The 27,840-nt window shown below is 39.2% G+C and overlaps 1 protein-coding gene across 1 annotated transcript; it reads right to left on the bottom strand.

Moving 5' to 3' along the window:
- On the bottom strand, positions 1-26,227 carry kntc1 (kinetochore associated 1). The gene is made up of 61 exons (XM_074637874.1): positions 25,791-26,227; positions 24,568-24,688; positions 24,258-24,373; positions 23,933-24,008; positions 23,700-23,777; positions 23,577-23,611; positions 23,379-23,489; positions 22,922-23,015; positions 21,318-21,370; positions 21,095-21,207; positions 20,937-20,991; positions 20,748-20,846; positions 20,591-20,634; positions 20,410-20,472; positions 20,242-20,317; positions 19,898-20,023; positions 19,612-19,778; positions 19,415-19,526; positions 19,181-19,324; positions 19,035-19,091; positions 18,844-18,915; positions 18,401-18,520; positions 18,017-18,160; positions 17,830-17,925; positions 17,585-17,688; positions 17,374-17,476; positions 17,156-17,290; positions 16,937-17,056; positions 16,417-16,489; positions 16,027-16,094; positions 15,644-15,945; positions 15,290-15,462; positions 14,147-14,247; positions 13,626-13,770; positions 13,453-13,509; positions 13,201-13,364; positions 12,945-13,049; positions 12,720-12,848; positions 11,742-11,858; positions 11,521-11,630; positions 11,188-11,398; positions 10,608-10,697; positions 10,325-10,490; positions 9,911-9,969; positions 8,999-9,215; positions 8,848-8,921; positions 8,517-8,727; positions 7,882-7,994; positions 7,515-7,570; positions 6,620-6,698; positions 6,408-6,532; positions 6,171-6,306; positions 5,952-6,047; positions 5,699-5,755; positions 5,286-5,340; positions 5,028-5,091; positions 4,413-4,542; positions 4,213-4,302; positions 2,000-2,154; positions 498-600; positions 1-168 (listed from the first exon to the last, which is right to left on the bottom strand). Exons 1-61 carry the CDS (start codon positions 25,929-25,931, stop codon positions 133-135), a joined length of 6,642 nt encoding a protein of 2,213 aa, XP_074493975.1. The 5' UTR covers positions 25,932-26,227; the 3' UTR covers positions 1-132.
- Between the last annotated feature and the right edge of the window lie 1,613 nt (positions 26,228-27,840).

Genomic DNA, 27,840 nt, shown 5'->3' with positions numbered 1-27,840 from the left:
TCAAAAATGAAAAGCATTTATTCAAATATTACATGAACAATTGAAAGATAGATGATAAGTGCAAATATTGCATCTCAGCCCAAGAGAGACCAAGTAAGAATACATAAATACAGATGCAGAAATAGTGTCAGATCATCCCGAAACTCCATTTTGCATGTTGAGAATCTCCTGAAAAACAAATTAAAGTAGAATTGCAGGTATGTTATGTTTCTAACATACCAATAAACAAAGAGATAATGGTAAAATAGAAAAGGTACACTATCAGAATCAGATTTATTTATTTGCCAAGTACATACATACAAGGAATTTGACTCCGGTGTTATGCATCTCTCTCAATGTACTTACACAGAAATAAAAATAACAGCTACGGGGACAAGGACAACAAAGCTGGACATGTAAATCAATCTGAACTAATGTAATGAATATAACTACTTAAATGAAAATAACTTAATAAAAACAAACTCCACTGTATGCCAGACTAAACTGGCTTCAGTTACCTTCAGGCAGCTCGGTGAGGCTGAGCCGTTTGTCAGCGTTTTCCCTCTTTGTTGCTCTCGGTGTTTCATGTACTCACGAGCGAGCGAGTCAGCATCGTCCTGACTGAAGAGCAGATTAAAAGAATCTGATGTGAATAACTCAAATCTTACATTTGAAAAGGTCATACGCATATGGTGGGGTTTTGTTTTGCTCTTTATCTGTCAAACATCCTTATACACAAGGTGGCGGGCAGCAATTACACAAGACTGGACGAGATTCAAAGCCATGTATAACCCCAGAAAACTGAATCTATAACTTCAAATAACATTTAATCTCATTGAAACCGCGGTATAGCTCAGTTATAGTTTGTCACCTCCAAAGACACTCAGACTGTGCCTTCAGGGGTTACGTCTGATGTTAAACTGACAACATTCAGTTTAATATATTGTATTTGAGCAAAAGTCTTGAAATACGTCATCTACAACCTGTTTAGAGGAACTTTAACTGTCGTTCATTGTAGAGACTAGGGGTGTAAATCACAAGTTTCATCACGATACAATATTATATTGATTCTTTGGACAACAATACTATATTTGCCGATATCACAAAGTCGCAACGATACAATTTGGATTCAATCCAATTCAGAGGCCTGCGATCGATATGAGACAATATCATATTTCATATAGATTTAAAGCAATCAGCTACATTTATATCAACTATTATGATAGTAATTATGATTTAACAATTTTATTACTGGGCTCTTCCAATGGAAAACAATCTATTATTTTTAATAAAAAGAATAAATATAGACCTCCTGTTGTTCACTATAAAGTGCCACATTTCTCATGTTAAAGTGTAAATGTTTTTTATCAGTTAAGAATTTAAAAATAAAGATGTATCTTAAAGATGGCGATATGCATCGATGATATTGGATCATTGAATCGATATATTGCTCCAGATGGATGTATCATTACACTCCTAGTAGAGACCACATGGTCCAAATTCCAGAGCGTGTACACAAAGCCACGTTCAACTTCAGTAAATGTAATGTAGACTACACAGACTCTGATGTGGTGGTGGAGGGAGCTGTGCATCTCACAGATTGTGCCTTCAAATGTTGGATACATTAAAAGCATCACTCCCCATTGAATGGGTGAATACACTGACTATTGCAGAAAAATGCTAACCATAAATAGCATCATAACTTTAAACAAGATGTTTTTTTATTGTGTGTACATACCTGCATATATTGTTTATTAGTCACATCCTGTTTTGATCATATCTTAGATATGATGTTTACATGGAACATACAGAAACCTGTTCTTTGTGCACATGATTATAACGTTATTCAAGGTTCTGATCTCAATATGCAGGTTTTCAGCTCCTCAAGATCTCCTGGAGTCACCTTTTGAAGTGATGGGTTATCTCAACAGTTGAGGACAAACTGCTTTTGGGTTATGGCAGCCGTAACTCTGCTGGATTTGCCAGTAACCCCCATAAAAACAAACAAAAAAAACCTTACCAGTTCTGGCTGATCAGGTAGTCCACCAAGTCTTTCACCTGGTTAGGTTGGCCACTCGACACAATGAGTTCCTTCAGATTCTTGAAGTGTTTGGTGTTCAACAGTTTCTGGTGCTGTCCATTTTGGCTGATGAAAGTCAATACAGTCTCCCTGATCTGATGAATCATGGAGGCAACAATGTCATAATGCAATACGGTACAATATGATCAAAACAAAAACAAATGGTAATAAAAGCAACAATGCAAATATGTTTCAATGCACCAGACATCCCGTCTACATTTATGGTATATGTTAAAACAAGACAACACCTTTAAAGGCGACATGTCATGCTCATTTTCAGGTTCATACTTGTATTTTGGGTTTCTACAAGAACAAGTTTACATGCTTTAAAAGAACCAGTGCGTAACATTTCGGGGGATCTTTTGGTAGAAATGGAATATAATATTTATAACGATGTTTTCATTAGAGAACCTGAAACTAAGAACCGTTGTGTTTTTGTTAGCTTAGAATGAACCCTTCTTGTCTACATATCTATCTACCATCTACCCAGTTTGCACAAGCACTTAAAAGGTGAGTTTTTCACACTATCACACACATCCCACACACACATCACACATCAAACACTATTGCTTGGCAACAAATACTTTGTTACAGGATCTGTTCCAACAACAGTATTGTACGTCATGTTGCTTTTTATATTGGAACTAGAAATGAAAAAAATGTATGTGTATATGTACAGCATGTGTTGAAACATTTGAAATAGCTGAAATACTGAGACAGTAAAAGTTGCAGTTGGAAATATAACTAGAAAATGCATTTCATGCTGAAAAATGCAAATTGCAAAGCATTTCCTGAAAATGGAGAAATGTGAAATGACTTGCCTGAAAAAATTTTAAGACCAAATGCACTGCACTGCTGAAAAACCTAGAAGCTGTAAATGTAGAACTGGCAGAGTTGGAATCTGTACTGCATAACCTAAAGACGCTAAGAGCTGAAATACATTGCTAGAAAAGCTGGAAGCTAAACTATAATACTGTCAAAAGTGGTAAATTTGAAGTGAATTTCCTGAATAGACTGAAAGAAGAAATGCTTTATATGAATATCAGACAGATGAACTTCATTGCTAAACACAGAGAGAGACAGAGACATAGAGACAGAGAAAGAGACAGAGACAGAGACATAGAGAAAGAGTAGTATATATTCTATAAGTCCTTAGACAGAAAGTAATATTTGGGTGGAATAACTACAAGTCGTTAGACTAGTAGTAGTAGTAGTAGTAGTAGTAGTAGTAGTAGTAGTAGTAGTAGTAGCAGTAGTAGCAGTAGTAGCAGTAGCAGCAGCAGCAGCAGCAGCAGCAGCAGCAGTAGTAGCAACAGTATTTGAGATTTATAGGCCAAACACACACATAAGCACTGCGTGTGTGTGTGTGTGTGTGCCACTGGTTGCCATGGTGATTTGGGGCAAAGTCAGAAGTGCAGAGGGGAGGGGTAGACAACATCTAAACTGACAGTTAGACGGTTGATTTTGTACAGATCTATCTGTCAAATCCCTGCTTCCTAGTCAAAAATCGTGAGTTCAATTGCCAAAATAGTATTATCATCAGAGAGAAGAGACTCTGCCGAACGCATTGATGTTGTTTTTATGTGTGTAGAGTAATAAATGTGATCATGGGAGCAGGTTAGAAAAGGGCCTTTGTCTGCTTTCCGTGCGACATTTCAATTTGATCGGAAAAGTTTCAGAAGATTTTAAAGGTCCTCTACGCTCTAGCTCTGATGTCACTCACTCTAGCTCTGAACATTCCGTCCAATACACACCCCATTATGAACTCAGGAAAAGTCAGAAAACAGCTCAAAACACTTGAACTGTGATCATTCAAAAACTATAAAAGATATCAAAAATCGGAATGTAAGTTTAATAGTTCAAATTCTTGTAACCCGTTTAAAGTTTTAATGGTGTCTGTAGCTGAAAGTATGCAGAAGAAGGTAGAGTCCAAAAACCATACGGAAGAAAAAGAAGAAGTTGAAGATGAAGAAACCTTAGAAGAAAAATGCTGCTAAAGATTCAAAGACTGGGAATGCTGAATGCACAAATACTTAAAGCTGAAATAGCTATTAAAAATGGAATAGCTGAAAGAACTTCCCTTTTTATCCATTCAGTGCTCACACTGAAACAGAAACAGGGAAAGTCTCGTCTAACCTAAACTGACATCTAACCTGTGAGGGAAGTCCAGCTAACTCCCCGGTGTTCATGAGCTCTTCCACCTGATCAAGGACAGCGACTGGATTACACACAGACAGAAAGCCCTGCAAACAGCAAAAACACAGTGATGGTCATGACAATGTAACTGTAATTAGGGCCTCAAAGATACAGAACGGTTCCGTCTCCCTTGTTGTATTGACATGAACGTACTCACCTGGATCTGCTGAGCCTTTTTATTGGCACAGGGGATGAGAAGGAGAGTTCCCAGGGCAAAGGCTGGCAGATTGAACTGTGCGAAGCGATTGGCAATTCCTATCAGGTCCAGATTCAACAGGAAAGGGCACCTTAGGGAGTAAGACGGGTGGCAAGACAGTTGGAATAAACAAGAAGAGAATATGACACATTATTCAGGTCATCACTGTTATTTTTCATAAACAACTTCCAACATTCGATAAATCAAACCTAGGTGCACGAAACAGATTAACGTAGCATGCAATGGATATTGTTTCAAAACTTAAACGTCCCTTTTTGTGAGTGAAAATTAAAACTGACTGCTTTGGATTGTAAGACCGTTGCAATGAGTTTGGACATGCAGTTTAAAGATTTCTCAACACCGTTGGACTGCCAGGTTGCTTTGAAACCATATTTTGAAGTTCTCAGTTGTATACTCTGCCATGTAGTGTACCGGGATTTTTTTTATTTATACAGATACATCTATCAATGCATGTATTGAATGTTCTAGTACCAGCAGCTCATGGAATTTCTACATAGTTCTACTGTGGCATGCAGAAAAGTTGGCGGCAAATGGTTGAACATGAGTGAAGCGTACTTGAGGAGGAGAACAAAGGTCCTGTAGAGTGTTGCCTGTTGATCAGGACTCAGGGGAACAGAAGCTGTCACCAAGAAAACAGATCAGACAGTCAGGAGTCATACTGAACAGTGCAAATATGCATATCAAAATGTACTATTTTACTGAATAGCCTTCTAGCCAATCAGCATCAATTATTCTACCAAAACATTTTATAATAAAGGTCAGTCAGCCTCATGACACATAATGGAAGTGAATTCACTATCATAAACGGAGTACCTGAGACAAAAGGTGCCAGTATCATACTCCTCCAGGTCCTGGAGAAACTGGAAATCTGGGGAGAATATAAAGTAATTAAAATTGACATTGCAACCCTTTCTCTATTAACACATATTGTAGCAATAATAGGCGTTTTTACTTTTTGGCTTTGCTGTAATAGGAAGTCCGGTTTCCTGTACATAACTCTACTGTCACTATTTAATAATGGCAACTGGCCGACTATCTGAGTCCTGGCTCGAGTGCAGGTTGCAGGTTTCAAATGTTTTTCTTGAGATATTTTGTGACAATGAACACATTTATCTTCTACGCTTTGGGACCACACTTTCCTTTAAATGTAACATGTCTGAAGTAAAACAGGAACCAACAATATTATTTGCATTTCTTTAAATAAAAGCGAGGAACTATGAGGTTACCTCCCACAGAGCTGGCACAGCCACCACCGCCTCTAGCACCTTCTGGAGGTGGCTGATCTGAGGGGGAAAACACACATGTAGATTTCAAAACACACAACCGTCTTTATTTAATGTCCCCCTCAACAATTTGATAAAGACTGGAGAATAACTAAAAAGACAGACATCATGTAGATACTGCGTTCAATTGTCTTTATAGATTTAGACTTCTTGAAATTGAGACTAATTGTGTGAATAAAAAGATTTTTCTGCTCACCAAGTTGAAGCCCAGCAGCTTCTGAAGCAGACTGTTCCACAGCTGAGGGTCGTACACCTGATACTCCAGACACAGGTCTGCCACCAACCGCACCGCCTGAGAGGACAAAAGGTGCTTCAGTGTTTCTGTGTGCAGTTTGTGTGTAACATTTCTAACATAGAGGAACTAAAAGGAAGTTAAACAGCTGGAAGAGTTTTAATGTTTTCAGTTAGAAAGTACCTGCGGCTCATGACTGTGGTTCTTCCACAGCCCTTTAACCAAGCCCTCTTTGGGACTACTGAGGAAAGACTGCACCGTGTACGGGATGTTTAACGCTTCCAGTTGAGAGACAAAGATGTAGCACTTCAGGTAATATCTGCATGGGAATATAAAATACAGAAACACATATTACACACCCCTTAAATTAACTTTGTAATTAATTATTCCATCAGTACTATTAAACGGATTTCCTATTACTGTATTTGGGCCCTGGGGATCTGCAACTGAGCCTCCAGAGTGGCCGAATCGGCGAGGCGGACGAGACAAAGCAGTGCTCGAGTCCGATGGCAGAAGGTCAGACGAGGCCCAGAAGTGCTGAGGTGCTACAGGAGGAAATCCAAAAAACAGACATCAGCCACTTTCTTTAGACACTTTGTCCAATTTTGTCTCACTGCAATTTACTAACTTACCCAGGTTTTGGCAGAGAGGATAGGTTTTAGAAGACGGACAACGTCATCCATGTGGCAAGAGTGCAGCATGTACACCACCCTGAGGGCATCAAATAAACACAATGTACAGAGAAGCAGACACATTTTAGTGTTACAACTCTTTGCCCAATCATTGTGGATGTCATATAATACAGGGAAAGATTTTTTTTTAATTTATAACAGGCAACTTTCAGTTTTATACTGTACATGCTGTACTGTACGTAAAGAAAGTACTTATACAGTACAAATAGATCATGCAAACTTACTTCCATGTAATTCATTTCAACAGAAATTCTTTGATCTCAGTGATCACTCAGTATTACGTTTAAGCACAGATTTTAAAGGAACAGTGTGTAACATTTCAGATAATAATATTCAGAACCATGTTTTCATTAGTGAACCTGAAACTGAGAACCGTTGTGTTTCCGTTAGCTTAGAATGAACCCTTCATATCTAAATATCTATCTACCGTCTACCCAGTTTGCACAAGCACTGAAAAGGTGAGTTTTTCCCTTTTATATTTTCGTAACGTGAGCCCCAAAGTGCAAAACCGTGGTACCGCCAGCCAGCGTCTGACTTCCGTTGCTCCTAAAGAAGTGTTATTATGGTAAGGATGGCAGCTGAGCGAGGCCAACGGCGTTACCACAGTTTTGCACTGAGTGGCTCACGTTACCGCAGTCTTGGAAAGGAAGGAGTGAGCAGAGGGGTACTCAGTTAGTTGCAATCTGCAACCACACCTCTAGATATTGCCAGATCCTACACACTGTACCTTTAAAGTGGTAAAGAAAACAGAGGTTTTCCTTTTTTTATTGAATTTTCGTTAAAAAACATAATTAAAGAAACAAAATGATGCAAAAAGAAAAAGCAATGTGTCTACCTCATTAAGTCGGGGTCCTCCTCGATGTTGCTGACGCATTCATGATTACCAGTATCCTTTGTCACAGAAAAAACGTTTTGTCAAATTTCTACATAGTGGACTCAGTAATAAAACACAATGTAAGTAGATAAACAGAAACTGTGACAAGCTAATAAAAATGAGTTAAGCAAAGAGAGAGAGAGAGAGAGAGAGAGAGAGAGAGAGAGAGAGAGAGAGAGAGAGAGAAGAGAGAGAGAGAGAGAGAGAGAGAGAGAGAGAGAGAGAGAGAGAGAGAGAGAGAGAGAGAGAGAGAGAGAGAGAGAGAGAGAGAGAGAGAGAGAGAGAGAGAGAGAGAGAGAGAGAGAGAGACAGAGAGAGAGAGACAGACCTTGGTGACAGCAGGGCCAGTTTTGCAGATCCATTTTTCCAACATCATGTTACGGATTTTCAGGAGATCTACGTTGTTGATGGTGGCTATTTCCTTAACCACTGCATGAATATCTGCTCAGAGCCAAACGATCCAATTAGAAGGAATCAATATTAGGGCTGCAACGATTATTTTCATTGTCGATTAATCTGTCGATAGTTTTCTCGATTAATCGATTAGTTGTTTGGTCTATAAAATGTCAGAAAATGGTGAAAAATGTCGATCAGTATTTCCCAAAGCCCAAGATGACGTCCTCAAATGTCTTGTTTTCTCCACAACTCAAAGATATTCAGTTTACTGTCATAGAGGAGTAAAGAAACCAGAAAATATTCACATTTAAGAAGCTGGAATCAGAGAATTTTGACTTATTTTTCTTTTAAAAAAATCCCTCAACCAGATTAATTGATTATCAAAATAGCTGGCGATTAATTTAATAGTTGGCAACTAATTGATTAATCGTTGCAGCTCTAAGCAGCATTGTTGATGACTTTCTCCCAGTAGCACATGAAGTGCTAAAGAAAATAAAGCTGGTCTTACAGAGGAACATTGCTTTACTTTAGCTTTTACAGCCAACGGCTGTGTCAAAGAGTGCTCACCAGGATAAATTTCACCTCCTGAGTCTCTGTAGCGCTGCTCCACACCGCTGTGCTCATACAGGGCCACGATGAGCCTGGCTGGCAGCCCAGTTAGTTTCAGATGCTCCGGGCTGTTCAGCTGGCTGCTTGTCAAGGTGTTCTCTGTAGCAGAGCGTTGGAACTGCAGCTTCAGCTTGGACAGAAAGGTCTCTCCTCTGGCCCGCGCTGCTTCCTGCTCAGGATCAGAGGGGATTGAAACCAACTAGTTTATGAAAAACCAACCAGACAAAGATGTGAGAGATTTGAATTTGATACTGTATAATTTCTGCAGGTGAATATCACAAATGCTGACCTCAAGGTTTGGATCCTTCAGCCAGGCATCGCCAAGAGCCAGACAGAACCTAAGAGACTGTGTCTTCTCATGGCCTGTAGAGAACAGAAACAGTTCAGTACATACAAACACACTAGCAGTGTAGTGGCAGTTTCTAATCTGCAGGTCAGACCTGGTGGCAGCTCCTGGGTGATCTTGTGGGCTGTGGCAGCAGCCCACTCCGGGCTCTGGATGCAGTGGATGTACTTCATCATGGTCTTGGCCACCTTGAAAGTCTCATTATTGTGGCATTGACCCTGACCCTTTTTCCTCTGCTCTAAGAGTAAAGGCTTCAGCTTCTTCTCAAACACATGGTTCACTGCTGACATGTATAACTTGTCAAGGCTCACCTGGAAGGAGACAGTCAATAATACAATCAAATGTTATGAATAAATCTATAATATTTGTGATTATACAGAGTAAATGTGGGTTTTTTAAACACGGGAAAACACGCTAGAAATAGGCGATAGACTCCTTTCCCGTTGCGGGTTTGCTGTGCCGTTGCACTGGCCTTTCTGTTTTTTTTTTCCTGGTTCAATGTCACCGACGCGTCGGCAGACACCGGACACAGGGTTAGTAAAGAGTTAAAATATTACTGTGGTTACTTCTTTTTTTTTTATATCTGTTACTTATTCAGTCTCTCTTTTAAACTCTCAAACAAGAATTGGTGATGGTTGGAACAGTGGAAGGACCAAGACTGTTTTGATGAGTCTTATTTCTGTCAAGTTTGAACGAATTGTGTTTTAGCGAGGTAAAATGACTGTTGTCTGACTGGAGTCTGGTGGCTTTGAGGAGAGCACATTATTTGTTAATAAATTATAATAATTGTCCAAATCCCCGTGGATTTTATTTATTATATATTCACTTCAACGCACGTCACATAGCATTGCGCTGGAAAAGGGGTGAAAATTAGCGTGTCCACCCGGGTGTCATGTTTCCATCACTGCCGCATGGAACAGGAGCCGATAAATACCCGTGGCTACTGCAGAGTCATGTTTCCCTTCTAATGAATGCAGATTGTAACCTTTCGATTAGTGTGCTTTACCTTCATCAGTTTGCTAATGAGAAGAAGTGTAGGGAAGGTCTCCTCACTGAGCTCAGGAGCTAAACACAGAAAAACATTTTTAGTTTCCTCAGTCTTAACATATCTCAGTAACTCTTAATATATTAATAAATCAAACATAATTAATAAAAAATACAGATTTGCCAACTGAAGCTTCACAAAAATGGCAATGGCGAACACAATTATAACTGTTAAAGTTCCATCTATCACCCACTCACAGTAAAATATCAGAAATTATGCGAGTACCTCAAATGATTTAAGAGTAATTCATTCCTTTTAGATTACACCTGATACTAACAGGCAACCAGTGGAGATCTAATACAATCAGAGTCATTTGAGTTTGTCTGCAATAATATTGAAGCATGAAAATAAAACAACTAATGGTGGCTGATTTACATATAATCTTCCAGTAATGTTTGGTCTGCATGAGCAGGTGGAAGGGCAGCCTGCTGTTGGACAGGTGGTTCGGCAGCAGGCTGTTTTCCAGAAGATACGTCTTCTCGACGTCTGAGGAAGGAGAGACCCGCTTGTAGGACTTCAGGTGCTGAAGGAGGCCCATTGCCTGTGGATTAAAACACACTGGTTGCTAGTCTGCAGAATACATTTTGAAGACCAGGAACTATTTTATTTTAAAAGCGCAATGTGTGTGTGTGTGTGTGTGTGTGTGTGTTTTTTTTACCTGATTAACAGAAAAGGTCGTCACGTTCTCATCTGCAGCCTCTATGATCTTCAGCACTACCTCGATCCTCTCGTAGTTGTAAGGGCTGAGCTGTATGAGAAAGGCATTTTACAAGTTCGGAGAATAGTCAAACTTAAATTGAGTTCGGGATAGAAACAAAGAAACAAAAGAATTAATGACAGTAAACTCATCTCAGTGATGTTCAGACTTGTTTTGCCATGTTGTTTCTCATTGCAGTGCTAAAACAAGTACTGCATGTAAGTTATTCTGGGCAAAATTCAACTAGTTGGTTTGGCAACTGGAAAAAAAATAATAGGGCTGCAGTCATTTAAGAGCTAAACTATAAAAGCATGTGGATATATTGGCTATATATATAACATCAACCAAGCATACTTGTGTTGTACGTTTTTTTTTTAATCAATTGTCTCAGATGAGCCTCTGGGTGAAAATGAAACCTTATTCTATCAGAAAAGTCACTCATGTAAAAGGTGCTGAAAAACCATTAACACTGAGCCCAGTCATGTTAATAACAAACTGCTTTGAAGTTCTCCCTCTTCTAGTTCGTCCCCGATGCACAAACCTTGAATATGGCAGCACAGAGGCTGTCGGTGAGCTCGCTGGTGTTGTGTAACATCGGGATAATCTGCAAGACTCGCTCCAGCGTGTCTGCATGACGTCGAGGCTGCGTCTCTTCCTGGCCTGTGCCTGGGTCACCTCCTTCGTCCTCTTGGAACAGCAGTAAGGTGGTAATGTACTGGTTGATCACACGGTCGCGGTCTATACCAAAGGTGCTGCAGACAGAAGCAGAGCGTGAGCTCAGGAAGGAAAAGAGTACTAGTCTGCCAGACTGTCCTGGACCCAAAATTAAATGCATTGAAATAGACTGAAGAGTTTGACACTGTGAGCAGCTGACCTGCAGTACTGGAGGATAATGTCTGGAGTGATCCTCTGGTTTTTCACCAGATCAGGGATCAAACTACTCTTCATCTCAGGCCGCTGACGGAACACTGGCTGGATGGATATCTGCGGCAGAGCAAGGGCAAGCATGATAAACGTCAAGTCACGTTAAATGTCATGAGAGCCTGTGAAGTATAATGTGAATGTATAAATGAGGTGGTTTTCTTCCACACACACCTCCAATTTGCCAAGCTTGATGCCCCATTCAGCATCAGTGATGACAGAGAGAAACTTCTCTTGTTCCTCTACCTCATCGTACAAGCAGCAGAGATTGGCCCCGATTCTGGCCACAGCCTGAAATGATCAAGAGAAAGTTGCTGGTTAGATTTGTTGAAACATCAATGGAGATGTGCATATGTGCAATCTCCTTTTTTTCCCAACAAACTGCTTGATGTTTTGTCAGGCAAAAACATCATTTTTCATACACTTGTCAATTTTGAGATTTTGGGCTAATTTGCTTCCATGATTTCTTTCAGACTCATGGAAAACATCAAAAATACACATTCAGGTCTTTATTTTACTAAACTTTGTCTATTTGCGTCTGTAGATTTCTCCTAAATTCAACAAGTTAGCATTAGATAATGCCTCATTTGCATATTTAAACATAACATTTCAGAAAACTAAAAAACGAATTGTCTTAACGTAAGTAATCCAATTGGGATAGTTTCATAGTGATATTGAATAGTTATTTTTTTTACCCTATTCACCTGTAGTGTTTTCAAAATGTATGGAATTTTACAATACGTATTTTTAAAAGGCCAAGTTTTTTGTTTTCTCATACTCTGAGGCAGAAATCTGCACTTCAGTAGCACTTCATACACCAAACCTTCCAGTTTCCTTCCTATCTATATTCCGATAGTTCATATTTCATTCATAGCCTGATTTTTTTAAGGCTGTTGTCAGTATTTTCTGATTTATAGAGTGATAAAAAGAGATGTCTAAAATTCTCTCTGTAAAGACCTTTGACTCTAATGTCAAAATGAAACAGTTTTGTTCTGGAAATGTAAGCAAATTAATGCATATTTAATAAGATAATGCATAATTTGCATATTTAAACATAAAATTACAGAAAACCTCTTCACCTGTGGTATTTCCCTTTAAAACAAAAAAAGGTTTGACAATAAAATACAGAAGAACAGTGATCATATAGCATACCAAGATTTTGTCATAGTTCTGCCAGGTGTTGTCAATAACCTTCCACAGTATTTTTAAGACTTCTGCTTTGGAGAGGAGCGTACAGAGTCCAATAGCCAAATCACAATCGACCACCCTCCAGTTGAACACCTGCATCCCATGGAAAATAGAGATAGTTATTTTAAAATCTACTAAAACATAGTAAATCTGCTACTACCCTCATTTCATGAGCCTCAGCAGACTCACCTTGTTCAAGAGAGCCACAGCAACGGCATTCAGAGACGAAGTCGTTGTCTTTTGAAGATTATTCAAGCATAAATTGTACTTCTTAAGCCCTTGGGTATCATGAAGCTGAAAGAAGAGTTAAAAGTTACTGTGACATTTTCACTATAAACATTACAAAATAGTTTTGCTTAGTTTCACTGGCAAGTAGCTAAAGCTATATTAATGGTACAATTGTTCAGTGGCACTGATAGCAACACTGGATATGTTGCAGCTGTACCTGTACACTGAGCTTGATGTCCATAACGTTAGAGGTGACGTGCTGCAGGCAGCTGCCGTATGAGTTGACCAGCACTCTGAGGGCCAGCTCCAGCTGACTGCACTCCTGTAACATCTGTAACATGTTGGTCAGGGGACCCAGGAGGGGCTGCAGGTAGTTTGAACCTGCATGTGGGCCAGGCAAGACACAAGGTCAACTTTCAGAAATTATAAATTCAAGAAGAAACAATGAATAATAAACTTAAGTACAAACCGTCTTCAAATGAGCAGTGTGACAGACAGGAGCAGTCCAGTGGGTACAGTTTGGTATCTGCAAGATTGGGAATAAATGAGTACAACAGCTGATGAAACCAGTTTGCTGTAGACTACCTAAGGTGATGAAATCCTAACTAGACATTGAATCGATGATTCATTTCAGCATCTTACCCAGAGAAACAGGCAGCAAGCAGTTGGTAATTTCATATTGGACTGGAAGCACAGACACCGGGTCCAGAACAATGCAGTCTTCGCTAAAAACATCCTGAAAACTCCACTGAGAGTGTGGATTTTTTTCTGTCTCCAAGGTCAAATCCTGTGACATTATCAATTCAAATACATTTTATTTCATGGATTCGGTTATTTTCACAACTTTATAAAGGCGAGGCATTAATCAATTTTAACATCAGCTTTTCTTGCTTATTTCTGGGAACTATTTTTTAAATAATCATATTAAAGAGGAAGTCTTTTACTGTAATGGCACAACATCCCGCTTAAAAATGATGTCAGATAATATTATTATCTAAATCCTCTAAGAGATTTCCACTGGTAGATTCCCAGTTCCTAATTTGTAAAATAAGATGGCAGATTTAAATATCTGCAGAAGACTATGTCATATAACATATCAAGCAAAACCAGAGCAAAATAAGGTAAATACTGTGCCATTCTATGGAGAAAGACAAGATACTGACCTTGGCTAAAAAGCCGTAGTTGTCTGATAATTGACACTGATGATAGACATCCATAGCTATCCGTGTGCACTTGCAAAGCTCCAGACAGTCCAGGAGCAGATCTGCAACAGTTATTATAATATTAACTTCAGGGATTTTGCTTTGAAATGATTTGAAGAAAAAGAAAGCAGCCAGGCTAGCTCAGAGCTCAGATGTCACACAAAGCAAAAAAGAATTGTCTCATGTGAACTACTTAGCCAAGACGCTCTTTCAGATCTGAAAAAAGTATTTTAACGGTCTGTTGTCTAGACGGCAGTCAGCATCTTCAGCAAGACCAGATAAGCTATTGCAAATATATTGGAAAGAATGCTTTTTGCTTGTTCTACACCTCTGCTGTCTGTATATCATCTGTGTGATTTGTATCTTATACTTTTTACTTTTAAAGTTTTTACTTTTTTACTCCTTCACCTCGATGCCAGAACCTGCCGGGCTGACTTTGTTTGGCTTTTCTTTAGTTTTCACTCACAACACATCACACTTCATCATGCTCACACATCCACATTTACATTACTGATGTTACTGACTGACACACCCCACATTTGTAGTTATTTCTGTACTTCCTTAATTTATTTATAATAAATATATTTAATTTACAATCATCCACTGTGTCCTTTCCCGTATTTGTCATGGCCTAGGAGCCGGGCTATGACATAGCGAAGATGCATGTGTTTGGAAAGTAGTGAGCATACGACTGTATAAATGAGACTTGGATTGTATTGAACAAGTTGTGTGAGAGTTTCTAAATGGATGATTTGATATAGTTTTGCTGTTGTTAAACGTGGCTCCCATTTACTTCAATTTATCAAGACTTTTCTGTTTTTTTATTCTCCATTCACCGTTGAGGCCTGCGAGAAAAAGTTTTCCTCAAGAATTCGAGGTAATACGTGGGCGAGTAATTAACATACAAATGGTCATTTGCTGGATGAAATATTCCTTTAAGATAAGACTGAGGATGAATTTTCAGTCTAGTTTAATTTGTTACTGCGAGATCAAAAGGTGTCTAATGTAATAGTTGAGTTATAAATCCAGCTGATTCACAGAACAGCTATTTTTACCAACATAAAATGTAGTTGAACATCATTGATGTTTACGCGTGTTCTTTACCCGAGTGGCACACAGTGATAGCCTGGCAGGCCAGATCATGGATGACTGCTGGCAGGTCCATGTCATCAGGAAACACCATGGGCACGTCTGCCTCCAGCATCTGGCATAACATCTTGGCAGCAGTGAACAAAACCTTCCCTGTGCTGGTGTTATAGTGGTGTTCATACAGCTCACTGAAGGAAGGGAACAAAGAAAACATAGGACATTCTCCATATGCCTCACTGAAGAGGACTGGTATTTTCTTTTTAGTCTGAAGGCAAAAACATTTGAACAATTTCTCAATATTTTCACTAAGAAATCAAGAGTGTAAAAACAACAGCAAGCCCACCCCTGGATTCATCCACACATGCTAACCTGAGGATCTTGAGGGCCTTGTCCACCTTGCCCACTCCCAGAGCTCGCAGGGCCAAGTCAGACCAGAGCTCCTGCTCGGTTCGCTGCAGCTGCCTTCCTAGACGACGTAAGCCCGCCTCTGTGGAGATGGTCTTGGTCTTGCCATCTGGATCATTAGCCACAACTGGAGTTGTCGTAGCCTTCCCTTTAGATGAACGGCGGCCATGTGTGTTTTCATAGGCTGTGATGTGATGCTCCTGGATCTGTTTTCTGATGTTTGGATCCTCATAGGTGGAGGGGGTGAAGAAAACGTCAAAGTCCTCCTGAAGAAACAGACAAAGAGGTTGCAGGTTAAAGAACAGACGGAATAACACTTAAAGCATCAATTAAATGAACTGACTCACCTGTAGGTGGGCGATCGCCTTGAACATGATGAGGTTGTTTTCACACTCCATGCTTTTCAGAGCATCATCTGCAGAGGACATGAAACCTGGTGTCACTCTTGGATGTTCAGGTGAACGTTTATAACAGTCCTTTCCCTAATCTTTGTCTGTAAGCCGTGTTCAGACGATTAATGTCTGGTGTTTTTATATAGGAATTTGAAAAGTGTTCTAAGCATCCATTTGTGTGATGTTTTACTGCTCCATGTAAATGTTCCTGAAGCATCCAACACATGGAGGTCGGAGCTGAGTCAGCTTAGGAACTGGAACTGAAAGGAATACATTGACATACTCAAGAAAACCTCAGCAGGGTGGGTGTTTGCCGACAGGGACTTGTGTAAAGTAAGTACTTACGTTTTTGGATTATATGCAGGTATTTCAGAGCGTCCACCATCACCTGAGCTATGACCATCTGGTGTTTCTTGTGCTATTGAAGACAGAGAAAGTTAAGATATATACAAAATGCCAGAATGTATATATGCTTACCATAATGCTGTTCTACTTTTTATGTTCAGTTTTTTCGGTGGCGATTGATTTAAGTTTCATGTATGGTCTTATTCTGAGACATATTTGTGAGGTTTATAGCTGTGTAGGCATCATCTAAATATGCAATCACAGGTGCCGAGGGAAAGGCTCCCAAGCAGGGAAAATCCTGCACTATCACATTAAACATCTGTCAGCGGCAGGAAATGACCTCTGGTGCTCACTGCTCAGCAAAAACAGGTTCTAATTCTTAAAACTATCTTAAAATGTGACAACATATGACTTCAGTAATCTGGAAATTGCATCCAGAAAATTGAGCAGTGAATACAAGCACGTAAAATGCAAATAATCTTGTATTTCAGACACATCGTGACATCTTCCTTCTCCTCACCTCATCAGATATGTGGGCTTTGTCTTCCAGCTGCATCCGAGCCCAGTCTGTGAGACGCTCAATCACACACTCTGCCTCTGCAGAGGACAGCTTCTTCAGGACAGTCATGCATTCCTCAGTCTGAAAGCAGCATAAAAGAGTTCCTGTCAATGTGTCATGGAAACATAAAAACAAACATTTAATTTTGGTGATTTCACATTTTCATGTGGATGACCATACCTTTCCTAGACCAATCATCTGGATGAAATACAAGTGATTTATCTGCGAGGTTGGCAGTTTGTACGCCTCAGCTAATGTCAGGGAGTCCTCTAAAGACATCGGCATGTCTTGCTTTAGGATGTATCTGATCAGCGTCTGAGGAAGATATAAAAAAAGAAAGTTCTTAGGCAGGCACAACAGAAGTCAGATGTCACATAATTAATCATAAGAAAAATTACCATAATTTGAGTGCTGTTAGAGAGGTTGAAATTGCGGATCCCATAGCCCCGGAGAAGTTTCCTGATCTCCATCAGACGGTAACTCTCCTTTAAAAGCTCTTGTCTGGGGAATATATCAGTTATAAGTAAATTATATAGAAACTGCTAATATTACCAACAAGTTACGAGTATGGGAAAAAAAAAAATCTGGGTGAGTTCAGTGTAAACATACTTCGGTCCATCCATCTCTAGATACTGCTGAACCAGTTTCTCTACCACATTACTCCAGGGCACTACAGCTTTCTGCATGATCTCCAGCACAGCATCCACCATCAGCTGGCAAGAAATACAATAACATGTTATTGATTAGTGTCATTCTGCTGCTGTTACGGCTGTTTTTCACTCAAATATTTGTGCTCACAAACCTTTAACACGTTGTCAACAGTGTGTAACTGTAATGGTGTTACAGAAACTTACGTCAGTATCAGTCATGCAGCCCAACACAGCCACGGCTTTGGCTTCCCATTCTGTGAAAAGGGTTGTGGTCTGAGAACTGCAGCGCTCCAGCAGATCCTAGTGAAGATGAGAGTGGAAACACTTTTCATCAGGCATTTGGGAAATGAAATGTCTGTTCCTAATGGGCTGGTAAGTGGTGGAGTTTTACCTTGATGTACTGTAGAAAAAGCTCATCAAAAGGAATCTTGTGCTCTTCAGCGTATGGCAGGATACTGCTCTCCACTGTGGCGGGGATCAGCTCTGGAGCCGGCACTTTGTCCAGCATGAAGAAAGCAACACTCCGTACATTTCCCTTTCAAATTCACAAGGAAGATGAATTATTAAGATAGGAACAGCAATGCAAAACCCACTCAAAATGTCTCAAACACAACACCACAATGTACTTAAAAGTAAGATATTCTTTTCATTTGCATAATGAAATTAATTGAAAGCAATTTTTTTGAAGTTTTTGCAGGTTGTTTCCTGCTGTAGATATCGGACGCTTGTTTGAAACTCAAATGTAATTAGAATACGTCACTAATAAGACACAAACCTTCTCAAAGACTGAAAGTGAAAGTCTGCAGTTGTATTTCCGGTGGAGGTCCAGTAGCTGACGCAGGTTGGACACCAGGGACTTGAGGTTCTCTACCTCGTTTGCACCATAATCATCATCCTGAAAAAATAAATCACAGAATCATATAAATAAATCATGGACCAGATAATGTCACGATAATTATGTTACAATTTGCGGCCGCATGATAACCTGACCCGCCAGATGGTGTGTTACACAGAACAATCTGAGAAGCTGCCATTGGAAACTTTTTGGAAAAGGGTAGACACATTCAAAAAAATATATGGCAGGTGATTGGATGAACTATCTGTCGATCAAACTCTTGCTGATGCCAGTCGAAAGAAGAAAACATCTTTTCAATCGAGAAAGAATATAGAAGAAATAGTCTTCTTTATAGTGAAAAGAGAAAAATGTGGCTAACTTACAGATTTCATCCGTGTCCATAGAGAAGGCAGTCCAACCACAGCCAAGTCCAACCCATTCTGGGGCCAAGCACCCTGGAACCACATATTACATTTATAATCATTGGTTCAACAATTGTGACAGACTGATACTATTATACAATATTTTATACAACTAATTGGAAAAAGAGAGATTGATTTTTTTTGGTTTTTACCTTTTCTGTTAACTCCAGATTCCTAGCCCTCTGCTCCAGCCATCGCGCCAGGATTTTCTAGGGCCACATAAAACTTTTACTACTGAAAACATAGCACCATATCTTGAAGATGACAGTATTTTTATGCTTGAGAGAATGTGTACTACCTGTCCTGTTGGAAGCACTCTCCTCACAAATGGAACAAGAACTGTCCTAAACCACGGGCAGAGGTCCCGGGAGGGCAGGTCCTCTGGGATGCCACTGAGCACGGCTTCAAGCTTGCTCTCATCAAACTCTGCTGCGATATGTCCCTGTCACAAAACCAAGCAGTAAACAACATCACCAGACACCATGATATTCTCACAGTGTTGTTTCATCAAGTGCATGAAGCTGTTCTTTACCTCATATCTGAGCCAAAGGAGTTGTGCACCCTTCATGTCTCCCTCTCTTAGGTGGTTGAGGATGTCTCCTAAATTGTCAGTGCTGTTCAGAAACTCAATCCAGGCGATGGCACTATGGATGACAGAATAACATACTAAAATCACACATACGTGTACATAATGATCTATACAGGAGACCACTAAGACTTTGAATTTACTTGAAGTTTTCCGGGCCGTGCAGGCTGCAGAACGTTGCTAGCCTGGCCAAGGCCTCTTGGATCTGTAAGGAGGAGTATCGTGTGGCAGCGTGGTTTAGTATCTTCTCTGCTGTGTCAAAGGTCGGCCACGGAGCCTTGAGGCAGTATTCCACCACATACTGCTCATCCTAGGCAACACAGAAAAATAACCTCTATTAACGAGGGTTAATACTTGATAATAATTGTAATGTGCTATGACTAACTTATGAAGGTATCAACATTTTGGAACTGTAAATTAATAACTGACTGTGATCTTCATCAGGTTGGTCTTGGCCTCCTCCACAAGTTCAGACCACACATCCTGTCCATAGCCACCCACCGATGCAGAGGCCAGCTGCTCCAGCACAAAGTCAAGCTTCACCTTGTAAACAAGCTGAACAAAAGTGGGATTTTTAGTTGTGTATAGCCACAATTAGGGTAGTAAATTACCACCAGGTGCACCACCATTCTAAAGTATATTTCTACTCTAAAATCATAATTCTCTGGTCTAATAGTCATATTTTATTCCATTGTCCACTGAGGCCAAAGGAAAAAAATAAAAGTCTAGCCCACAACAGTCACATGAATTTTACTTTTCCACTTTTCACTTACCTCTAAATCCAGCTCAAATGTGATGGCAAACTTTTCAGCCTCCTCAAACATGTGTTTGTGAAGAAGTCTGCTAAATCTGGGAATAGAAACAAGTTAAATTATACTGAAATCATGCAGACTAAACAAACTGCAATTAATGTTGAAATGTATCCAATTAAACTTGGGTACCTGTTCTCAGGCAAAGCCTCTGTGAAGCATCTGACAACAACGGAAGATATAGGCTCTCCTCGACTACATGATGAAGAGCAAGAAAAAAAGAGACCACTTCATAGTTTATAAAAGCATTAATTAATCATATCACTCGAGTACTGGCTGAACATCATAGTAATCATAACAAAACATATCCTACCTTTCTGGGTTCTCACAAATCCCTTCAACTAAATAAATTGTATCCTGAAATCAGAGGATAAAACAATTGCTTTAAATGTGCAGAAATATTAACTTCTAGCAACAGCACATGTCCATATATCATCCATAAAACAATTTGATACGTGTCGATTGTTTACCATGTTTATTTTGGTCTGGACCAGACAGGAGACTGAGGAGACATCCAGGGAATAGCAAACAGTCATGGAGGGCAGAAATCGTATTTGCAGTGAGTTGACCTGGAAAATTAAAAAACAGCACATCAAGTTCAGAACAGGACTTGAGATGATTGTTTATTACAGTTTCTTCAAAAGGAATTGTACTAATACCTGACTGTTGTCTTGCTTGGTCAGTGTAATCATCTTCACGCTGCCCTTGTCTTGGCTGTAATACACACAGATTAATTTACATTTTCAACATTGTTTGATTGAGGCACATTTTTCTGTATATGCACAGCTATAGTATGTGGTAAAACGTTGATACGTACGCCACCATGGAGGCAGAGCCACATTCTGTGGTGAGTTCAAAGTCATGAATAGCAGGTTCCTCCCAACAGTGAATCATGACAAGGAAATGTAGGTCCCAAAGACTCAGGGCATCCTGCAGCCGATGAAAACACAAAGCAATCCATACTGTAAACCTCAAATACTTTTGATCGAACCTCATGCAATGGTATATCCAACAGCTATTCAGTATACCACTGAACTCACCTCAGTGTCAAGAATGTACAAGAGATTGTCCACCACCACCATCTTCCTCACACCTTTGAAGTAAACACATAAGGAGAATTTACAACCCTCATACAATCTGCTCAAAGAGGCATTTTAACTTTTTACTTGTTTTTCAACGGTTTCATATTGGGTTTCTATTTATTATCTTGTCTCTTTTACCCAATACTTTGTGTTTTACTATAAATACACCCATGTCCAAAAAGCTGAGCCCATACATTAATTACTAAAAAAGGTGAATGTTAAATGTACAGTGTGTAGGATTTGGCAGCATCTAGTGGTGTGGTTGCAAATTGCAATCAACTGAGAACCCCTCCACTCACTCCTCCCTTTCCAAGACTGTGGTAACATGAGCCACCAAGTGCAAAACCATGGTAATGCCTTTCACTTCACTCAGAGGCCATCCTTACCATAACAACACTACTTTAGGAGCAACGGAAGTCAGACACCGGCTGGTGGTACCACAGTTTTGCACTCTGCGGCTCACGTTACCACAGTTTCATAAGCATGTTGGAGAACTACGGTGGCCTTCAGGTAACGTAAAAACGTGAAAGGCTCTCTCTAGAGCCAGTGTTTGGTTTGAGCAACATGGCAGACTCCGTGAAGAGGATCCGCTCCCTATGTAGATGAGAAGGGCTCATTCTAAGCTAACGAACAATTCCTAGTTTCAGGTGATTATACACTAATGAAAACAGAGTTATGAATATTATATTCAATTTCTGCTAACAGATCCCCCAAAATGTTAAACACTAATCTTTTAATTTTTAATCTTTGTATAAGTAATAACAAAGAAAAAAATGCGTTTTACTTTGTACTCCCAAAACAAAAGTGAGTTTTCAAAGAAGGGTCATAGCTAACTAACCCTATAGTGCAACATGTGAGAATTTGCAGTTGCTGCCACAAGCCACATGACACATATACTGGTGTTACTCACCACTTTTAGGACTGAGAAAAGAAATTGTGGCAGGATCAGACAAAAAACTCAACTTGTTGTTGCATGCCAAGAGCTACAACTGTGAAAAACCAAGCACCGCTCCTCTCCTCCACCTACAGCAATGATGCATCCCAGTATAACAGACTGGGAGACTGCTCAGGATTGAGGGGACAATGGACCAAGCCAGTAGATGCTGGACAAAAACCTGACCGACGGTGTACATGACTTCAGATGAGTGAAGCACAACAACCTGAAACACAAAGGCTGGTCTGTTTTTTTTATAGAGTACGGTCTACGATAAGATAATACTTTATTGTCAGACAGGTCTGAAATTTGTTTTGCATAACAACAGCTCCGTTTGTTTATTGTCTTTGTCCTTTCTGTGATGTTGCAAACGGAGCTGCTCTATATAAAAAGCGTCTCGAGACAACTTCTGTTATGATTTGACGCTATATAAAGATGAATTTAATTGAAAAATTATTTTATTTAAGTCTCTTAATGTCCCTGCCGAGCTGTCATTGTCCAAACTCAGAACTGTTGTTAAATGTTACACACTATTCCTTTAAATATGTAGATGATAACAAATATTTAGCATCTTCCAAAAGGCACATTAATGAAGTGTAACTATGTTGAACATGGAATAAGACCTTACCTGGAATTAAGCTGCTGTTAATAGAGTTAGCAAGGCACATCTTGGCTTGATGAGGGTCCATCGTCCAGTGAGTCACAATATGTTCTTTCTCCCCCTGTGAAGATAATAATGTTTTGACAAATTACATCAAGAAATATATGTTGTATCCTACTTTATATAAGGAGTAACTACCATTTCTAGAAAGGTTTTATTTACACAAATATGTTGAACTTAATTTAAAGTTTGTCTTAGTATCATGGTAAAGATTAGTTTAATTTGCTTACATTTGCAGGAAAATCCGACATGCAACAGCATAGTATGAAAAGGGACTGATATAAAGCAAGCACTAAATATTTGAAGTACCATCGTCCATTAGGATAGAGTTCATTTTGTTTTGTCCTTTAAATATGCTTTCATTCACATGTAACCATAACTGCAGGTGGTAAATAAATTAATATGACTTCTCTCAGACACTGACCCCGATCATTAAGTGGATTTCTGGGCCCAGATTGAACATCACTGCTGTGCTGCAGCCTTCATCGTGGTAATCACTGGTGGAGCAGAAGTCTATCTTGATGAGCGACTGGAGCTGAGTTGAGGAAAAGTGTGATTATAGTAAAAAAAAAAGAAAGAAAAATGTTTGCAATTGCATGGACAGAAAATTGCTTTAACTTACCTCTTTCAAAGCTCCCAGATCTATGTTTTCAATGGCTGTGTTGATAAAAGAATAAATGTTTAATGTGGTCAACACAATGCCTCCAATAAAACTTTAAGTCTACTACACATGCAGTTTTGATACCTGTCTCGATCTTTGCCAATGCAAGGTTTGTGATGTGGAAAAACCCATCCTTTATGAGAAGGAACACATGGTACATCCCTGTCAAAAAATAAATAAATCAGAGAAATTAGCAACACAACATTAAGAAAAGATTAAGAAAAACATCATTTAATAGCTAGGGTTAGAAATTCCTAGAAATTCCACATTCATTTATCACGAAATTTCTCATATTCATATAGGCCAATACATTTTACCTAAGGATGCCTTGTCCTCCTCTATGGTGAGATAACGGTATGTTTTATCTCCACTGGATGGTTTCTCTACCAAAGCCTATAAACCCCAAAAATAACACAACACGTTAATGTACATAAGTGAAACACATTGTGGAAAGACACAAAGTTATCAGGATTATTACAGGATTATTGCTGCTGCCATCATCTATAGTTGAGTACTATTCTTCAAGTGTTGTAGGTGAAATCAGACAAGTACACTATAACAATTCAAGGTCAGACAAAGAGTGATCATATCTAATGTAATCCTACACTACTAGGCCTTATGGATATCTAACAACACTCATACCCTGGTGAGAAGGATTCTCTTGTGTGGAACATAGATCAAATGAAGATTTCCATTTCTTTCACAGACCACCAGAAACTGTCCATCCAGGCATACATCAAAGGCATCCACGTCAGTTTCTGAAAAGTAAGTTTTGGTATTAACATGCAGTTACTGTGAAAGGTCAAACTGCAGCACAGAGAAAACGGTGATCAGTCATCTTAACAAATTCTTGGACCTGCTGATTCGGCTACAGCCACACAGGCCATCTCAGAGGACATAAACTGACATCTGACAGATAGTAAACAGTGTGAAGATGAGTGGAGGAACATACCAAAGTGAAGAAGCAGCAGGATGGTCTGATAGCTCTGATCAAACAGGATAACTGTCTTGTCAACAACAACAATGCTCCAGTTTGAACCACTGGAGGAGGAGAGACTGGGATCTGCCTGCACCTGCAAGAACCAGCATTTCCATCCAATCACTGACCAGTGCTGTCTCTAGTGGGGTGATGTACCTAAAGGATCCACTACTACTACTTTAAATGAAGGAATTGGCAATATACGGTCAGAGGGCTCAGAACTATTTGCTACGCACCTGGGTGTGAGTGCCTAGTAAATAAATGGAGCAAGAGGGATACAAGAGCATCCTTATTCAAGTGTGCTATTAGTATACTTTTAAACCTAAAGAGAGTATGCTTTCAGGTTACTTTTTATGTACTTATCAGAGATATACTTTACAAAAATACACTTAAGTATCCTTAGCTTATACCGACAAGTATACAGAAAAGTCTAAGTGTACTTGGCAAGTATAAAGAAAAGTCCAAATATACTTGGTTTATAATGAAAAGTATACAGAAAAGTAAAAGTACATTTGGCTAAGTACTATAAGTTCACTTAAGAAAACTTACAAGTATACTTGCAGTAAAAACTATTAAACTAGTAGTTTACTGAGAGTATACTTTAAAGTGTACTTTCATAAACTAAAAAAGTGAGCTAGTATATAACTAGTAAACTAACAGTATATGTTCACTATAGTTTATACTATAGTTGCACTACAAAATACAACTTGGATGTAAACTAGTTGTTTACTCAAAGTTTACTACTCTTACATTTAAAGTATACTTAAAAGTATACACTTTATAAACTAAAAAGTGGGGCAATTTAGTCCCAATAAGTATTGAAGTAGTACACTTACAAGTATAGATAGATAGATAGATAGATAGATAGATAGTAACTTTATTGATCCCGAGGGAAATTCAAGTTTCCAGCATCACAGCTCCATAGTGCAAAAACATGTTAGTAAAAAGGCAGTAAAAAAGTTAGTAGTGCAAAGTACAAAAAAATATACCAGATATAAAAATACAAGGAGATGAAGAAAACTTAAACCTGAATATAGTGCAGGGTAACTCCAGTAGCTTAGTCTATGAAAGCGCACTATACTAGTATACTACTTGAACTATACTTAAGTTTACTTATATAAAATAAACTTGAAGTATATTTCTTTTTGTGTAAGGGATATTCGTGTACTGTGAATATTGACATTCATTAAGGTTACCTCATTGGCAGTGGAGATCTTGACCAATGTGTCCACCTGATACAAGCCGCTGCCATTCTCCTCTCTGGACCCAACACTGCCCAACCTGACAGTGTTCGTGTCCTCGCTGGTCAGAAGCTCAACGTCGCTCCACATGGCCATTTAGATTTAGAATGATTCAAAGTTAGTAAACGTTGACGTTAACCGTTGACGTTAACGGTTACTTGGAATGCGATGTTAGTCAGGCTAGCTAACATTATAGCCGTTGTAACTTCACCATGACAACGCTAATGCTAAAAACGTTAATTCAGCCAACAGTTAGAAGACCAACAACACTTAAAATGACCTGCTGATACCTATAAGCGATGGCGAGTTGGCGGACTGTCGACTACAATGCAGACAGAGTTTATATCTCACCACTTTGCTGAGATAATCAGCTACAACAACACACAATCAACCTAACTCAACAGCTTTAGAATTTGGCGGGTTTGCTGTCAGTTGAAATGAGGGGTGATTCTCCCCTGCTTTTTGTCTAACAGACCTACTTCCATTCCAGGCTACGTATAAATCATGCCTCCTTCCTTGGGATTGGCAGAAGTAAACCCCACAACCTCAACCCATATTTTAATATCGTCCATCTGTTATCCAAATATAACCATTTAATCAACTAAACTTGTTTGCGCCGTGCACAGCCTTGAGAATAAGTGCTGCCTGACAGGCTAAATGTGGGGCGAAAGACCTACGAGTGTCCAACACAGAGGGGCGGGGCATTACATGAATATCCGGGAGATTCTTGTTGAGTTGCCAAGTTGGATATGTTTCAGTCATAGGTTTCGGACTATTGCGTTGTCTAGTGCTACATTTATGGCGGTGGTTTAAGAGATCATTTATTAGTGACTTATTTTAATTTTCAGTTTCTACAGACTTTTTTAAAAGTAAAGAATACCGGTGCCCCTGCCGTTGTCTGGCTTCGACAACCTCAATGTATGTGATACTGGTGATACTGTAGGATACAAGAGGTAAAAACCTGGCAACCTAGATCACATTAGCTGAGCCAGACACATGTTGATTGAAATACAACAAACATACAGAATTCAGATGATGGGGCTTACAGTAATATTTGTATGGATACCAGCACACATAGGGGTCAAAGGAAATTAAATGGTAGATAAGATTGCAAAGACGGCTACAAAAGTAACGACATTGATTTGACAGTTAGCTTCAGCAAAACAGAAATGAAGAGCAATTATTAAACAGAGACTGAGGGAAAGGTGGCAGAAGCAAAGGGAGGAAGAGAGGAAAAGAAGATGGTTTTACAGAGTTCAAAGGAAAGTGGGAGAAATGAGGTGTTTAGGAAGGAACAGGAGAGATGAGACAATTATATCAAGACTTAGATTTGGACACACTGGACTAAACAGCACACTATTTAAAATAGGTAAACATGACACAGGTAAATGTAATTATTGTGGACAAAAGGAAACGTTGGAGCATGTCATATTGCATTGTGAGAGATATGAGGAAGAAAGAAGGCCTTTGAGTCAAGGCCTCAAAGAGATTAAAGTACACTTTGATTAAAAGGTCCCATATAATAAAAAGTAAGATTTTCATGTCTTTTATATTATAAAGCAGGTTTAAGTGAAATACTGTGAAAGTATCAAAACACTCAATCCATGGAGAAATACACACAGCTCGTATTCAGAAACTGTGCGTTTGAAACAAGCCGTCAGGAATTCTGTCCATTTCTGATGTCACAAATACACAATATTTAGACCGTTTCACAGTTTTAAAGGTAAACATTCTAAATGTGTCCCAGTTTATTTCCTGTTGCAGTGTATGTGAATGACATCAGCTGACAGGATGTAAACATGGAACCAAGCTGTTGCCTAGCAAAGCAATTCTGTTTCAGACAGAGGGTGAATACAGGTATATTCAGACTGACAATATGAGACAAATAATGTGTTTTTTGAACATTACAGCATGTAAACATGTTCTAGTAGAAACACAAAATATAAACATGAACCTGAAAATGAGCATGATATTTCCCCTTTAATAGATATTCTACAAAATAACT

This window comes from Sebastes fasciatus, chromosome 6 (genome assembly GCF_043250625.1).
Source record: "Sebastes fasciatus isolate fSebFas1 chromosome 6, fSebFas1.pri, whole genome shotgun sequence".
Classification (NCBI taxonomy): Eukaryota; Metazoa; Chordata; class Actinopteri; order Perciformes; family Sebastidae; genus Sebastes; species Sebastes fasciatus.
Note: the sequence above shows the minus strand (reverse complement) of the source record. Positions and strands in the feature narration are given on the sequence as shown.

Excerpts from the sequence above, each read along its gene's own strand:
- kntc1 (XM_074637874.1), bottom strand. The coding sequence starts at position 25,931 with ATGGCCATGTGGAGCGACGTTGAGCTTCTGACCAGCGAGGACACGAAC. Across the intron at positions 16,095-16,416 it reads CCTGCATATAATCCAAAAAC|ATGATGCTCTGAAAAGCATG; the intron begins GTAAGTACTTAC and ends TGTCCTCTGCAG. Across the intron at positions 11,631-11,741 it reads TCAAGCTTGGCAAATTGGAG|ATATCCATCCAGCCAGTGTT; the intron begins GTGTGTGTGGAA and ends GCTCTGCCGCAG.